This window comes from Euprymna scolopes, chromosome 2, assembly GCF_053919585.1.
Source record: "Euprymna scolopes isolate OS-2025 chromosome 2, ASM5391958v1, whole genome shotgun sequence".
Taxonomy (NCBI): Eukaryota; Metazoa; Mollusca; class Cephalopoda; order Sepiida; family Sepiolidae; genus Euprymna; species Euprymna scolopes.
The window spans coordinates 36844406-36862620 of NC_136483.1; the positions used below are offsets into that span (position 1 = coordinate 36844406).

General features: G+C 32.9%; 1 protein-coding gene and 1 long non-coding RNA gene across 5 annotated transcripts in view; one reads left to right on the forward strand and one right to left on the reverse strand.

The window, feature by feature from the left end:
* LOC145291061 (colorectal mutant cancer protein-like) overlaps positions 1–18215 on the reverse strand; it is a 608255-nt gene that overhangs the window by 338260 nt on the left and 251780 nt on the right. The window contains exon 1 of one of the 3 annotated variants that reach the window (XM_080136579.1): positions 5177–5387. The exons of the other annotated variants lie outside the window; for them this stretch is intronic. Coding sequence (XP_079992705.1) covers positions 5177–5252 — 76 coding nt within the window. The 5' untranslated portion in view covers positions 5253–5387. Of the gene's footprint in view, positions 1–5176; positions 5388–18215 lie in introns of those variants that run through there. 3 annotated transcript variants of the gene reach the window in all.
* Positions 1–18215, forward strand: part of LOC145291089 (uncharacterized) — a 563704-nt gene that overhangs the window by 161155 nt on the left and 384334 nt on the right. The gene's annotated exons all lie outside the window — the stretch shown is intronic.

An 18215-nucleotide genomic window follows, 5' to 3' on the forward strand; every position in this document is an offset into this window, starting at 1 on the left:
AACGTCAAGTTGCGTAATGTTTGACCTAGTTTTGCGCTGGAAGCCAGTTTCTTTTTCCCCGCGGCGATCAAACAATAAAAAAAACAAAAAAAAACTAACATAAGGCAAACGAATGATGAAAACAGAAAAACGAACACGTGAAAAATGGCTTAAATAAGCCCATTTCGACATTAAAATTTTAAAAATCGGTGGGTACTCGGGTGTTTTTGGGTGTCGCTAAGAATAAGTGAAGTAAAAAAAAAAAAAACAGAAAAATGAATGTTACGTGAAAAATGGTTTAAATAACACTGGTTCAATATTTAAATTTAAAAAATCGGAAAAAAAAAGCATCTCGCACCACGATTTGAACCCAAAATGTTCAGATAATGAACCAAGGCCTTAACCAACTGAGCTAATGCAACGTACATGAAATTTGTTCAGTTTTTCAACTATTTAAAGTAAATTAGGTCACGACGTCATCTGACGCATGCGTAGAATCGGTCATTGTCATAAGAGGACCGTTTTTGTTGACTCCACCCCCCTGTCAAAAATTGTCGATTTCGGGGTGACGTTTTTGGCCAATTTTTCGATATTTTTCGAGCAAAGGATGGAGCTTCGATGTGATACAGAGTTTGTGAATTTTCGTCGCGTCTGTCAAAAGTTTTTAGCAGACATCCAAACATACACACATACATACATTTTCGCTTTTATATATATATATATATATATATATATATATATATATATAAGATATATATATATATATATATAAGATATATATATATATATATATATATATATATATAAGATATATATATATATATGTATATATATATATATATATATATATATATATATATAACCTTGTTGCCTATTATAGGGACCACAAGTCTTGTTCCTCTATTTCCAACAAGGCGTCTCACTCTTGGTACATGAATAGTTTTGATAGAATAAGTGTATCTTTTATAAATTAACTAGCGAGGGGTACCCGGCATTGCCCGGGTTTGGAAGTGTGTGTGGAAACTGCGGGGGTGAGGGGTTAAAAAAAAATGTTTTGGTAGGTAAATATGAGGATCAAACCCAAACCCTTGAGGCAAAGTTGTAAATTCGCGAGATGCTAACGGAAACACGTTTGAATTTATTTAATTACTTGGATTTGGTAGGTGCCCGTTTTAATGACAATGAGGTCAAGTTTGACTGCGGGAACGCTTCCCAAGATGTTATAGGAAAAAGACTAACCCACATGCGGCGAGCGACAAATGTTGAATATTTATCTTCCCAAAGTCGAGCAAATTAAATAGACAGACGAGCTTTGTTGTTAACTCCGAGATATTACGATTTATATGTGATATAAAAAGTTTTAAAAAGTTGTTAGGCGACCGACCGCTTCTTTGAAAAAAGCCTTTTGTAGACATACAGAAAAAGCGAACACACATACAAACATACATACATTTTCGCTTTTATATTTATAGATTATTTTCTATGTAAAGAGATACAAATACTTGAAGGGTATCCAAAAAATTTCAGTACCTTTTTAAGTGTGACACTACTAGAACAAATAATGAAAGCTGATAATCACAGATGTCTATTGACCTTAGTTTTGAAAAGATCGAAAGTATGATTATAAGGAAAACTGCCTGCAGAAAGAGGGTTCCACAACCTTGATGTTCTTGGAAAGAAGCTACTAGAATAGGCATCTGTATTACAATGAGGCATCAAAACAGCAAATTGATGGAGACTAGTCAAATAAGCTGGAACAAATGAAGCAGGAAATTGATCATACAATCCTGAAAAAACACATGCCATAATAGTATTTATAAAAAAAGACAGACCAGCAACATCACGTCTGTGAAAAAGAGGCTGCTGAGAAAAAGAGTCAGGCCAGTGAAATACAAATACGTTTCTGCACTTTATAAAGAGGTTTTAAATGAAACAGATTGACCAACCTAAATACAACAGCAGTACTCCATACATTGTCTCATAATAGATTTGTAAAGATAGAGAATAGCCTCAAGTGTGAAAGTGTTTGGAATGATAACGAGAACAGACTTTACAAGAAGCAGAAAGAACAAGGAATCTAATGTATGAACTTCAGGAAAGATTTGATAAGAAAGACCAAGAGGTTTTTAAGTTCTTAGAATGCGTCCAACAAATTTTGTAAATTATGTTTATGGCAATGATTTCATGTGAACTGAACAAATAACAATATTCCAACTTGTCATGAAGCTGTTTAACGATTTCAAAATGGTTCATTGGATTGCCAAACATCGGTTGAAAGTCAATTCTTGGAATTATGTGAAATCAATAATTTACCATTGAATCCTGAAATCTGAATATATAATATATATAATAACCTATCTGAATATATAATAATGAACTCTTCTACGCACGGATAGTTTGAGAAAGTGTGTGGCTTAATCAGAAAAAAGCTCAAAAGTTATGCTTTCTGCTTCCTGCAGCATGCCAGTCTCAGCCAAAACTTTTTTTAGCACTTTAAGCTCTAATGGCACAATTTCTGTATTAATAAAATTGGGTAACAACTCCTTGTATGCTTTAGTGTATTTGTGTGGTTCTTGTCTCTTTGTGAATTACAAATTATTATTATCTACACGATAACATGTTACATTACATTACAAATTATTATTAGCTACACGATAACATGTTACATTACATTACAAATTATTATTAGCTACACGATAACATGTTACATTACATTACAAATTATTATTATCTACACGATAACATGTTACATTACATTACAAATTATTATTATCTACACGATAACATGTTACATTACATTACAAATTATTATTATCTACACGATAACATGTTACATTACACTACAAATTATTATTAGCTACACGATAGCGTGTTACATTACATTACAAATTATTATTAGCTACACGATACCGTGTTACATTACATTACAAATTATTATCAATAATTTTCCCCATTTTTTATCTGTTCTTAAACCTAAATGTAGATTCTTGAAGACATCCAAGTTGTAGTCCGGTGGGAAGCAGGCAGACGGAACAGAGTTCCACAGGCGTGCAGTTCTAAGAAAGAAGCTTTGTTCATGGAATCCGCGTTTTGATTTAGGCACAGCTATAGAGTGGGGGAAATTTTTCACAGTGGATTCAGCTAGGGTGTTTTTCGTGAAAGATTGGCGAGGGGGGACCAGAGATTGGAGTTCAGATGAGCACCTGCCATGGAAATAACGATAAAACAAGGATAGGCTCGCAACGTCTCTTCTGTGGTTGCAGGGTACAGAAAAGGGCATCCCCCACCAAGCCACGAAGTCTATTTTGTACTCTGTCAAGGCAGGATAGGCTGTTTTTAGCAGCTCCTGCCCAGATATGGCAAAGTATTCCATCCTTGGACGAAAATGGAAGTAAAAAGACTTCAAGCAATAATGGGTTGGTTACATATGCCATATGAAGCAAGCTAGGGGAGAATTTTTTGCCCGGGTGTAAAATACGTTTAAATATGATATTTTAATTTGTCCAGATTTTGTATATTTTATTATAGAGTCGTGATTTCAAAGTCTATGGCACAATCACGTTGACACACCGGTTCTTGCCAGATCACCGAAGTTAAGCAACGTTGAGCCTAGCCAGTACCAGATGGGTGACCATTTGGGAAGGCTAGGCACTGTATTTACCTTCTGGGAAGGTTGGGCATGGGGCCAGCACCCTCACCCTGTAAAAAGAACTCCTCGCTACAAAAACATCTACAAAAGTTGTAGATGGCCTATGCCCCCCCCCCTCCAGGGGCTCAAGGGCTATGGTGATTTCAAAGTAAAAAAAAAGTGTTCGGGTGCCATCAGCTAGAATCAAAGCTAAAAGCAAAACTGTAGCATTCAAAGCTGGTGACGTTACCACTACCAACATGACATGCATATAAACTGATTAAAAATTAAAGACCCATGAAAGAACGGCCTGTAAAAAATCCAATCATTTAAGGCACCGCTCAGCAACTTTTAGTTTTGGAGGAGATAAAGTTTGTAAATATAGAGACAGACAGACATATAGCCTTTTATATATCAGATTACAAGTCAAGATAGCTACAATATTAGAATTATCAGAGAGTTATCTTTCTTGAACCAAATCCAAATTATCTCCCCTGAAATATTACTTGCCAATGTACTGCTATCAGAAAGTTAAAAACCTTTTTACTTCACATGAATACAAAATTGAGAATAAAGCTTTCTCTCTTTCCTAGATGACTTTCAAGTTTGTCAAACAAACCGAGTGGCTCTCCATTTTTCTATATAATTTCTATCATGGTTTTATTCATTTCTCAGATTTTCAGACAGCTCATCATGTTAGTTTTGTCATTGGCAGAATTCAATAAAAGACGGATTCCATTCAAGCTATGAAAAACAACAACAGTTTTTTGGGTTTTTTTTTTCTGCAATGCCAAACAAAACTCTTTTAGAAAGACAATACGCAAAGGGGTCACACTACAAGTAATATTCTAAATGAGGGATTTTTTTCTACTTTGAAAGAAAGCACAATACCGTCTGGACATTTTCCATCCTCTCACTAAGACTAATTGGTTTGAGCATATAGAAAAATCTGGCAGCATGGTGTCATTCAAAGCAATGTATCTTGGAAAACGATAATGATTTATACAAAAGAAGGTGGAAAGCAAAGAAAGCGATGAGATATCATGTTACCAGTTTATTTTGTAACATGAATTGAAAAAGTTTAGTTCTTATTTAGAATTCAACCTAATTGGAAAAAGAAACTACAAACAAATCTTTATGGTGTACCTACCCATCACAGAACGAAAATGTCATATTCCAAAAATCACATAAATTGATAAAGTAGTTTTATTTTTATTAAAAAAATCATTTTTAAACGTTTTAAAGCGATTAATGTGAAATCAGTCGCATCACAAAGCTAATATCACAAGTTTGATTTATTGTGTATTTATCTGCCCTTGTTTTTTCAAGATGGCGACATGAGACAGTTCTTTTTGCTCACTCATAAAATTTCATCTTCTTAGTTCAAAATAAAACGACGATCAATTTATATGATTTTTGCAATATGACATCTTTATTCCATGATGGGTACGTACATCATAAAGGTTTTTCTGTAGTTTTTGTATTTTTGTTTCAATTTTAACTCTATTGAATTTAAAATATGAACACATAGTTTCTATTTTACTAATAGCTGAAATTGTGGGTTCATACCTTTTTTAGAAGTATTGGTCAGAACAAAAGACCTGAGAGAATTTGAACTTGTTCCATAGACCTCAATAGTATCCATTCGGTTCTTTTGTTTTTATGCTAAAAACAGGATATCTATTGTAAACAAAATTGATTCCGGAGCTGACTAATAAACATCCTATTCACTGGACTGGTCAATTTAAAAAATCCAAAAGGTTTGTTTTTATTTAACAGTGAGGAAACGGAATTAGCAAAGCAAATATATTTTTAGATGAATTATTAAAAAAAAAATAAAAGAAAAAGCAAGGGTGAGGTAGGAAACAAAAATGACATCAGTTAAAAAGGAAATTTCAAAGCCTTGTTATTTTGGGAGGGAATGGGGGTATGTGAGGATATATATTTAATACATGCCATTAGATATGAATAATCCTATTTTCTCCAAACATGATAAAAAAAATTGCCAACATCAAACATGAGAAATGAATTCTTATAATAATGGAGCCTGTGTCCATATGTTCATTAACAACAACTAAAAAAATAAAACAAACAAAAAAAAAACACCAGTTTAAAAAAAAGAAAAAAAAAAAAAGAAGCAAAATGCTAAGTAACATTATATTTAACTATCAGTATCTATCCTTATAGGGAATCGTCATGCTAAAATGCATGGAATTCATCGACATTGTGTTTAGTTTAGCTAGCTAATTAATCAGATTCATTGTGACCCCCAACCACAGGTTAATGTTTTCATCAGCTAATGGCCGGGTTTCACTCAGACAAAGGTTAAACTTACTTCTACTTCTTATTCTATTGTTGTGTTGCATAGGGTGAAACACTTTTTTCTGAAAAACTATCTTACCGCTAGCGTTCCAGCAAACATCACGAATAAATATTTGAAGATATTAAAAAACTTGAAGCATAAAAACTTTGAGCAAAATGACCAGATTTCACGTTAATCTGAAAATGATTGATATGCCATAAAACAACAAACAACGAGCTGTGTGTTATGTTTACTTACCTATTGATGAGAAAAAAAGTTGGACACAAATTTGATTTGTAGTGTGAAAAAACCTATTGCCTCAGTTTCAAAGGGTTTCTTCTACTCTGAACAAGGCCAGAATATATACTACACTTTGGAATAAAGTGTAGTATTTAGTTCTTTTTTCTGTCATCAATCAGTGAAAGAGGAGTCCTACCTGGTGCAACTTATATTTTTTGTTCTAATCCAGAGTGCTCCTTTTCAGAGAGCTGTATTTTCCCTACATTAAAAGCTGAGATTGTGTTTCTAACTTTGCTCTTGTGGAGAGGCAAAGAAATAGTTACACAAGCTGTGGAAATGGACAGCAAATCACATCTAAATTCAGACATTGGCAGAAAAAGTAATCAAGAGAGATTGATTATCATCGGCATTTGTCGTTATAGCTTGACAATAAAGAAAAACAAATGTTTATAATTCACTGAAGAAGGTCAGAGTCGACAGAAATAATTAATCTAATATATAAAAGGCTATATATATCAGTCTGTCTGTGTGTCTCCATATATTCAAACTATCTTCTCCGACACTAAAAGCCCCAGAGCGGCGCTAGGGGCTTCAAATGATTGGATTTTTTTACAGACCATTCTTTTATGGGTCTTTAGCTGGTTAAAATAGAAAAACCGTTATGCATTTTGTACATTCATCTTAGTTTATTTTTAATTGTTAATTTTTATTCAGTTTATATGCATGTCATGTTGGTACAGTGGTAACGTCAACAGCTTTGAATGCTCAGTTTCGGTTTCGATTCTAGCTGGTACCCAAATACATTTCTTTTTACTTTTGAAATCACGACTCTATAATATGAAATCTGGACAAATTAAAATATCATATTTAAGCGTATATGAAATATGAACTCTGGACAAATTAAAATATCATATTTAAGCGTCTTTTTTATTTTTTATTTATTGAAAAAAATAAAAAAATAAATAAATCTGTTAACATTTAATTTGTTTTTTAAAAATGATTTTGTATATTTAGAAGAAATAATATTTGGTGAATTTTAATATATAAGGAGAGAGGGGCGGGTCACAGTAGTCCATCCACTTACAGAATCGTTTTACATACGCTCAAGAGTGTTTAGGTTTATTTTTACAAGAATATTTCTGAATAAGAATGTGAAGTAGTTCTATAATTGGGAAAGGAAGTATCACTTTGCTGGCTTCTATCTGATAAATACTTCTTGCTATTTCAAATATATCAAATATTTATTGCCAATAATAATGTGTTTATATTTTGTTTGGACATTCGGTTTAGATGATAGAAAAAAAAAATTTGTATTGCAGACTTTTTGCCACAATTTCTGTATTTTTGGAGAAATAAAAATAAACTACGTTTGTAAGTGCATAGTGTATTACCTATGACACTATACAGTAATATTTCATATCATTATTCAGAAACACACACACACACAAAACACACACACATATAAGTGGCCTTGTCTGTCTGTCCACAGAATGGTCTCTACCAAACTACTGTCAATTTTTGGTCTACAGACTTTAACTTTGATAGATGGGGGATTTGGACTTGTAGAACAAATTCAATTTAGGTTTTAGCCGGTAAAAATAGCTGCTAAGAGGAAAAAAAATTGGAACTTGGCAAGCGTAAGTTGGCTAAAGGTAACCTTCTATGCATGTGTAAATATACATTTATAGGTTTAACTATGTTAATTCAAGTTTTGATATGCATATGAACTTAGCTCAGATGGTAACGAAGAATGCTAGAAAGCTATATGTTTTGGTTTTGATTCTAGCTGATGACACCGAAGACATTTTTTTTTAATTTTAACTTTTGAAATCACTACTATATATTGGGTACGATATAATAAAGAGAGAATTGGCCTCATAATAATGAATACAAAATCTGCTTAAATTAAAATATATTAGAGCATATTTTATAGGTGGCCTGTTAGTATTGCTATATATTGTGATTCTATGCCAGTAAATAGGGATTATGTTAACTAGTATGAATTCTAATGGGGGGGTTACATTAGTACATGTCAGGATAACCCAGTGATAAAGGGAAACAGACCCATCTGCAGCTAGTGTGATTGAAGCGAAGAATCAAGAGTTACCTTCCAAGACAAAACACAGTAGAAATGCAAGTGCCAAATGATATTAAATAGAAATGACGTCACATTTAAAAAAGAAAAAAATTTTTTATTATATTTTCATCCCAAACAAGGCACATTGCCACTTTGATGTAGCGGGCTACTATCAGGGACATAAGCTACAGGGGTACGATGTAGGGAGTTAGGCAGCAAGATGTCTGTTCACATTACACTTGAACTTCTGCATGTCAGTACAGTTGGGGAAGCAGGAACCCAGAAGGGAGTTCCAAAGTTTAGCAGTTCTGGGGAAGAAACTACTGGAATAAAAAGCTCTCTTACATCTAGGGATCTCTGTGCAGGGGTGGGAAGTAGCTGCTAGTCGGGTTTGTCAGGGGTATTTATGTCGAGAGGGTACAAGTGCTTGCAGTTCGCCAGAACATTCACCGTTAAAATACTTGTACAACAAGCAGAAGGATGCAATATTTCTGTGATGGGACAGAGGCCGAAGCTTAGACGACAGTTCAGGACATATTAGGTTAGCGACTGTCTTTTGAACCCTGTCTAGGAGCGAGAGACTAATAGCAGATGCACCAGCCCAAATGTGACAACACACGTTGGGGAACAGAACAAAGTTTCTAGTCAGTTGATGTCAGGAGACAAGAGAAGCGACATGTGTCTGAAAATGCAGAGAGAATCTAAATGAATATCACCCGATGTCTGCCATCTGTATTGCTCAACGCCTAAGTAGAAAAACAAGAAGGAATTAATTTTAGCATAGGTGGTCTCTCCCCTTGTGAACAAACTTTACCTTCTCAATAAAAACTTTGAAAGCTAACAAGTCTCCATTATGTTTCCATGCTCAAGTTAAACAGATGATCAAAGGCCACAAGGGGGTCAAAACCCACGCATGGAAAAAGAGCGATTGGAGTAGTGAGATCAGCAATTGCACAACGTATGCATAAATTACTTTGTTTTGTTGATTTACCTCTTGATCACTCACAAGTGAAAACACACGTGCACCTTCTATGCTTGTTGAAAACGACATTTGTAAATGGTTTGTGTAATGTTGGAAATTTTTCAATATTTAAATTAGCCATTGATATCTGTAGTTTCAGAAGGTATGAAAAATCTGCCCGTTTGGACAATTATGTTAACAAATACCACATGGCCTGTACAATATCAATGGCCAATCAAAATATTACTGTAATAGGTCTGGAGTGAAGGTCAGTATTAATAGCTTGTCAAAGCAGGGGGCTTTCTCAAGGAGAGAGTCATTCATTTCAATTAGGGCAAAATGAGGACCTGAGTGTTGGTGGTGAAAGGACAGAAGCTTAGATGAATTAAAAGTAACCAGCCAAGTCAGACATTGATTGCATCGTATTTGACAAATCGAGATATGATTTTTGCTGAGACAATTTTTCTTGTAGATTGCGCCATCATATTCTGCAGAATAGTAAATCCGAATTCAATTTCAGGCTTTTTAGAAAATATTTGTACCTAAAATTGAACAGAATTTCCATAAACAAAGTTTCTTTCCAAGAAGTTCTCGTTCGTGCAACATCATACCACAGGACTCGTTCTCAATTGAGTACAACATGGTTATTTTCAATTCCAGTGTTAATAACTTCTTGCAGAGCCATCCACTTAAATAATCGAATTCAGATGAACTTCAACCATCGTTACCAATCTTCATGGTATTGTATCACCATTCAGCTGAAAAACATATTCAACTTTATTAACTCATCAGTGAAGGGCACCCGGCCTTTCCCAGCTGTAAAATTTGATTAAATATAATTTAATTCATGCAGATTTCGTATTTATTATTACAGAGTCAATTCTTTATTGAATATTAGCTTGTACCTGATATATAGTAATGATTTCAAAAGTTAAAAAAAAAAAAATGACAGCTAGAATTAAAACCAAAACATTTAGTGGTCCAGCTGCGTTCCCTACTATTTGAGCTATTGGCAGATAGACAAGAAAGATTTAAAATTAAACCACTTCAAACTATGAATGAATTGGTGCATGTGCGAAAGTAATAGAAATATGTCGGCAAGTTGAAATGAACATTTTGCATTAAAATTTGCTGACATATTGTATAATTATTAATCCATTCAAACAAACATTTTACTCATTATAAACCATCCTTAGTGTATGATTACTATTTTCTGTTAATTCCAATGACATGTGATCAGTAGTTTAAGAGTTTATCGGTTAAATATTTTCACACAGACACACGCACAGACGTCTAGTGTTTTATTTATATGAATTAGTATAAATGTATACGAGTGGTGTTCCAAAAGTAATGCCTCCTATATTTTATTCCGTCCGAATGGATCAGAGAGGTTTGCAAACTACATTATTATGATGATGACTGAATTTATGCATTTATGACCAAAATGTTTCATCTCTCTGTTACAGATATTGACAGTGTAAGACTCTAAGAAAGCAACCTCTGCATGGATGTGCCTCAGAAGCAGAGATGCGTCATTGAATCCTGACAAAAGTGCATTAAGAATGGCAGTGACTATGTAGAAAGATGAATTCTGGAGCACAAAAGGTCACTCGTTTTAATGGTAATATTCTTGTTTTTGTAGCTCTTCAAATTTTGCGTTAAAAAGATAGAAATCTTTACTTTCGGAACAACTACACACACACATACAAAGACACACACACAACAGCAATAGAAAAAAGAAAAGCAATGGAAGGAAGTAAAATGTACATTAACAAAAGGCATTTTTAAATAAAACTTATCAGTAGAAAAAAAAATACAAGAGTTGCTTCCCTTTTTCTCTTGAAGAGGTGAAAAATTGCACAAACATACATTCGATTGAAAACAATATTTTGTTGTTGCAGGCTGGTAACAATCAAGACAAACATATAATTAAAAAAAAGTGTCTTAACAAAAAAATATGTTACAGTAGATGTCATGATTCTGGGGCTATAGCTGCCACAAATCGTTGCCACAACGTTTTGAGGTAACTGCATTTATTGTTTCTGGATAAATACGATATTTCTGAAATAGGTCGATCAGCTAACCCCATAACATTTGTACTTTTTTATCTTTTGTGTTGTTTTATAAGAATAGTAATTCTTTGACTCTATTGAGAATCATGTTACTGCGAATTTGTCCCTTCAAATAGATTAGGGATAACTTAGTAGGTATTCTAAGAAGATGGAATGATAAATGGTCAAACAGAATTATATTCCAAGATGTCATAGTAGAACTAGGAGGAAACAATGCAGCTACTACTATTACTACTAGTGAGTTGAAACTAGATGGTGGCAGATGAAGCCATGGAGAAGAAGTGAGATGACAACAGATGATGCGTTGGATAGTCACTATGTTACTTGTTACAGGTCAACCGTTATTTAAAAACAGTGGATGTTTGGTTACCAGATCCATTTCAGGAAGTTCACAAGAACAGTGAAAGACATTAACAGGTATATATATATATATATATATATATATATATATATATATATATATATATATATATAGTTCGTGTGTTAGAACGATAAAGATCATCTGATGATTCTAGGGATGAGAAATGACATGCACTGAGAGTTTGTTTAAAGTGAAGCTGGTTTGCGCAGAACTAGTTTCATTCTCTAGTACCAACTGTTGGGTAAAGGAATTTGGAGATCGTGTAACACATACAAATTCCAGGTTAGCAGAGAACAAAGAAAATACCATGTCAGATTTGTACACAAATATTGACCTCTGATGGAACAAAGAAAGAATTTGTCAATAAAAGCAAGAGATTCGATGAACAAAGAGACAGAGAAAGAGAGATGGAGAGAGACGCATGCTCATTACATCGTTAGCTTGTCAACCCCAACCTGACTTTTCAACCTTGATACGTTCGACGACCACTGCAGGCAAAATAATAATTAAATAAAAACAGTTTTTTTATGAAACCGTCTCTGTGTTTGACTGTCAAACAGCTGGAACAAGCCAGACTGTATATATTTATTTAGCAACACGCATCTTCGTAGAAGTGTAGGAAACATGATTATTCATACGCGAGCAGATAAATCGTTACAGAGAGAGCAGACTATACAACATCAACCAGCCTGATCCAGCAACAGGACAGGGTCGAGAAAGCTGGAGGCCAGAGGAAATGCAGGAGTTGCCAAACGTCAACACTAAAGGATATACTGTCAGACGAAACAGACCAGATTTGTGGATGGACAAAAGGGCTCTGAAGACATGCTGGTATGGTGGTGGGATAAAAAAGCTTGGAAGTGTAAACAATAAAAAAGTTTAGTGAATAATGATATGCATATCTGGTGGCAAAGAGAACAGCAAGAAGAGCAATGTACAAAGCCAAGACAGATGCTGAGCAAACTAGATTTCCAGATATACTACAAAAGGATGACTAAAAGAATGAAGTATTCAGGGTAGCTTCGACAAACTTAGCACTTGTGTTTTCTTGATGTAAAAACTAACCAGGAAGCAGCAAAATCCAACCCTTTCACTGTAGAGGTTCCTAGATACTGGAAAGTCTTCTACTCTACAGTTTTCTCCCTTGAATTGCTAGACTTCGAAATTCCCTCCTTGTTTCCTGCTAACCTGACTATACTAACATGTTGAAATTTAAGTATAATGTGAACAGGCATCTCGCTTCTCAACTCCCTACATTGTCCCTGTAGACATGGCTGCAAATAGTAGCCCTTATTTTGTTTGGGATGAATAAGAGTAAAAAAAAAGAAAAAAAGGCTAAACAGATTGCAAAGACAAATATGGATATTGTTAGAGAAAAATGGAGAAATGGAATGCTAGCAATAAATGAACAGGACGGGAAGGTTGCTTTGGAATGCTATTATGAGAGAGCGTTGAATACTGACTTTCTATGGAATCGAGAAAATGTAGAAATTGCCAAAGAATTGAGAAAGAAATGGTACAGAGGAAGCTTTGAATAAGATAAAGAACGATAAGGCTGCAGGACTCAGATGTTCTTGCAAAATCGCTGAAAGCTGCGGATGAAACAGGTATTGAAATGATCACAGCAAGTCAGACGTTGTTGTGAAAGACAGAGGACATAGTACAGTTATGAATTGTTGCAAGGGTAAAGGAAGAACTGTGAATAGAGGTAATTACTCGTAGCAGAATGAATAATTGGAATGGAAATTGGGAATCAGAAAAAAAGAGTCAGATTTTTGGATTTCTCAACATTGGGAAATCTTACAAAAAAGGTAGGCAAAAAGTGTAAAAATTAAAAAGCATAAATAAATAAAACTTGGAATATTTTGAAATGTTTGGTGTGGAGATGGATTAGGTATAAATGAATTTAAAGATTTTCACAGCTCTGTGCAAGAATACATTTTCGTGTCACGTTTCTGAATTTTTGAGATGAGGATTGGTTATTCATATTATTTGGATTCATCGGACCACTGTTCTCATCTTAAGTGTCATTTTCACAACGTTTCGGCCGATGTAACCTCCAACTTCAAGTGTATCTTGTCGAACTCAAGAATGTTTCTGTCAAACTCGTGAATTTGGAGAGAATTTCGGATGGAACCCTTTATTTATTTCGCAAGGGTAGTATGCTCTTGTTCCGTCAGCCATAACTGGATAGAAGTCCTAAGTAATTTGCAATTGTATTTTTAGGTCACCCACACTGAGAATTGAACCTTCAACCTTCAGGAGAAGGTCACTTTTACAATTGATTTTTCCAAGTACTCTAACCATTGTGCTACAGGTCCTTGTGAAATTCCGTCCAAATTCCTAAGTTCGACAGAAACATTCCCAAGTCTGACAAAATACACCTGAAGGTTACATCGAATGAAACATTGTGAAAATGACACTCAAGATGAGACCAGTAATCTGATGAATCCAAGTAATACAGCGAGCGAGGTTTTGGAGTTTTGAGTTTCCATGTTTGAACTGGTTGTAAAACAAAATTTCTAAAGATATAAAAAGGAAATTGAAGGCAATAAAATCAAAGATTAAAATTAAATATGATTCGTAGATATTAATATTATTGAAACCGCTTTAGCAGTTCAGTTATTACATTTTCCTTCCACTGACAAAAACACCAATATACTTCAGACTACATGAAAAACAGTGAAAATGAGTCAGCATACAAATATAAGTGCCCATATATATATATATATATATATATATATATATATATATATATAAAAACGAAAACTTAGCCCAATCTCATAAATTTTAAAGAAATTAAAAAAATTTATGAATTAATAATTACTAATATATATATATATATATATATATTAATTAATTTTTGTTTCATATTTAAGCTCATATTCTAATGTAATGTGAAAGTCTGAAATGTTTTCTTTGTAGAAATTAAATAGATTCCTATACTATAAAAGAACTTATGAGTATTCATATTATTATTGTATTATTGTGAATTAACACTTTCAGCCCCCTAAAGAAAAATGAAATTCTACTGAACATTTTGAAAAACTATACAGAAAAAAAAAAGCAGAAAAATCAATTAAAATTTATAGTAGGGGATCATTTTCACATGTAAATTTAATGTAAAATGATCCCCCATTTCCAAGCCATTCCAGCGTTTTAGGACAATTAACCAACCAAAAAAATTTGTTATAGATGATAAATTCTGTGCTTTTTTTTTGGTGGGGAGGGGGTTGAGAGGTTCTACTTTTTTAAGCAATTACATATAGTTTTTATGACCTTACTAGCCAGAATTAGGGTTGTTGGTAAAAAAATAAAAATAATGTACAACCTGAAAAAATTTAGACTGACATGAAAATGAGGATCATTTCATGCTAAATTTATATATGACGCTGACCTCCCACTACCATCTAAATTCTATAATAATTTTTTTTTTTTGTATTTTTGCCAAGTTTTTCAGAGTGTTCACACGCAATCGCCTAAAAAGAAAATAGAATGTCAATTTGGAGGGGGATGATTTAGTTGGGAGATGTCATTAATTACTTGTGATCCTATTTACTTGTCTCCCCACGAGGCCAGAGTTAGACACAAGGTCGGTTTTTAATGTGGGGACTTCAGCTTTCCAAAAGGGGGACTCTCAATTAGGGCAAAAATTTAAATTGCCTCAGTCTAGAAAGATTTCTCCATCGAGAACAGAAAAGAAAAAGTATTCGAACAAATACAACACTTGGAATTATTTATTTGCTAAAAAAAAATATGTAACATATTTTCAAAAGTTATGCAAAAGATGTTTTGTTAAAATTTCGTGTGGAGAGGAAATCCTTACCAGTTAAAGAACTGAAAGGAAAAGTTTGTTTTTTTAAATTGAGAACAAAACGTGTCTGCTCCTCCTTTTTATTATAATTAAACCTAAAATGCTGTTCAATAAATAAAATTTGTATTTTATTGGTTATATTTTATCTAGATTTCTCTAATATTTTTCTCTATAATCGAGATATCATTGTCATTCTTTGTAAAATAATACATACAATATAGTTCAGTTTCGAAAACAATTATAACAGTAACTTTTTTCTTAATAATTAAAATATTATTCTTTGTTAAATAATATGTATAATATAGTCAAGTTCGTAAAAAACGGTATACAAAATCAAAGAAGTTTTTTCTAATGTTTAGTTAAGTCAAAGTTTTTATTTCTTTTAAAATCAATATCATTCAAATTAAACATTATAATCTTATTTCTCTTCCATTTAAAAATAGTTATTTAAATTCATCTCTGGAGAAATGCTTGCTTCTTTAAATAAAAATACACATTCATTAATTAATAATTAATTAGGGTTTTTTTTTTTCAATCCAGAAAAAAATATTTTCTACAAGATGGCTGAAAATTATCAATAAATTGTCACTAATAAACTTGTTCAGTGTCATATATCCAATTGATGTCCTAAAAGTTCACATAAAAAATATCTGGCTGAAAAAATCTTCAGGGTTAACAAAAAAATATTAAGTAGATCAAATTCTATGGAATGGAATTATCCTTCCGGGGTAAATTTGTCATAAAGACCATTATAACATTAGAATAAATCCATAAAATCCTATTGCACAAAAGGAAATTCTTTCATCTACAAGTTTACCAATTATTGCATTATTTTTTATAATCTATCAGCTAGATATGATAAAATAAACCTACATTTTTTTTTTTTTATAGATTTTGTCCCAGCACAATATTATACTGGAAACAATGATGTAAACAAATTGTTAGTTAATTTTTTGGACATAACTTTGGTATCTTTATAAATTTTAACTTCATGAATCTTTATAAATTTTAACTTTATGAATCTTATCTTTATAAATTTTAACTTTATGAATTTACATTTGAATTTTATGAATTAAAAAAAAAAAAGTTTCTGATAAGAAAAGTGCCAAATATCGGAACATTTCTATATAAATGACCTTAAATTGATGACATCTAATGAACGTTTTAGACAGTTAAGCAGATGATCATTTTCTATGTTGTGGTTGTGTTTCTTCAGTCAATTTCGTTGTTAGAAGTGAAATCAGTAATTGTATCTGAATTGGGAAAAATATTAGAATCGTCCGATCACTTGTATTTACAGAGGCTTAAAGTTGATGAAGCAGATTCTGAAAGTGATTGAGAGAATAACTTAACAGCAAAAATAAGAATTCAGAAAAGTAGTGATGAAATGCAGTTTGGTTTTTATGCTTAAGTAAAGCACTATATCTATTGCGAGACAAATGCAAGCAAAGTATCTTTGTAAGAAGAACCTGTATTTTGTCTTGTGGATTTAACAGAATGCCAAGACTGGTGATAGTTTGACGGGCTTTGCATAAATTAGAGAAAAATGCAAGGTTTATAAAAATTGTTCAAGCAACACAGAAAAATGCTCAAAGTCATGTTAAAATTCACATCACATTCAGTGACAGCTTTAATGTTAAAATGGGAGTATATCAGGATTCTGTAATGAATCTGTTGCTTTTCATTCGTGTCTTAGAAGCATTGTTTGAATTGTTTCGTTCGAGTTAGGAAGAGATGTTGTATGCTGATGATTTAGAACTTGTTTGTGAAACAATGGAGGGTGTACTTGTTAAGTTAAAAACTTGGGGAAATGTTATGAAAAATGAAGGTTTTAAAATAATGATTAATAAGACCAAAATGACGATCAGTGGCTGTAGTGTCATAAAGCCTCAGAAAGAAACAGAATTAGGGTGCAATATTTTTTTAGTACTTGTATTGGATACACAAAAAATGTAGTACAATTACTGATTGAGAGCTGATAAGTTTGTGAACAAAAAATGTTAATCAATGCAGATGGATGATAATTCAGATGTGGAAAAAATATATTTGAATGGTGAAGCTATTGAGGTTGTTCAAAAGTTTTATTATTATTTATGACACCATTGCAATGCAGAAAGATGTTTGTAAGAGTTAAGAGTGGATGGTTTAAATTCAGGGAATTTCTGACATTACTAACAAGTAGAACATTACCACTGTGAACGAAGGTAAACGTCTACACATGCTTATGTGTACGATATGTGATATAAAAGTGAAACTTGGCCAATAAGGGTTGAGGACATGCGTTGCATGGCGGGAAATGATATGAAAATGATACGAGGGATTTGTAATATGATTTTTTAAAGAGTCTTAGATATGATGACCTCAAAAGGATTAAATTTGGACAGAATAGGGAAATATGTGCAGAACAGGACACTTTGTGGGTATTGTAATGTTAAAAGAATGGATGAGAGTTCTTGGGTTAACAGATGTAGAACAGTTGAGGTAGAAGGGGTTGGCCATGGAAAATGTAAGGGAAAGTGATAAGGCTGGATTTGAGAGAAAGAAAAGATCCGGTTAGAGATTAGTTAGTTTCAAATTCAATTTTCTAAAAGCCATTAAACACATACAATTTAACTTAATACTGAATATGATGATTGGAAAACATTTTGTGAAATAGTCTTTTTAGTAAAAATGTAAAAAAGGAAATGTAAGTTTCTGAAATATTGTGAGCTCCTTTCTCCTTTTTCGGGAAAAAAGTAAATAAAAAAAACAAGTTTATTTGATATTATGCCATTTAAACTG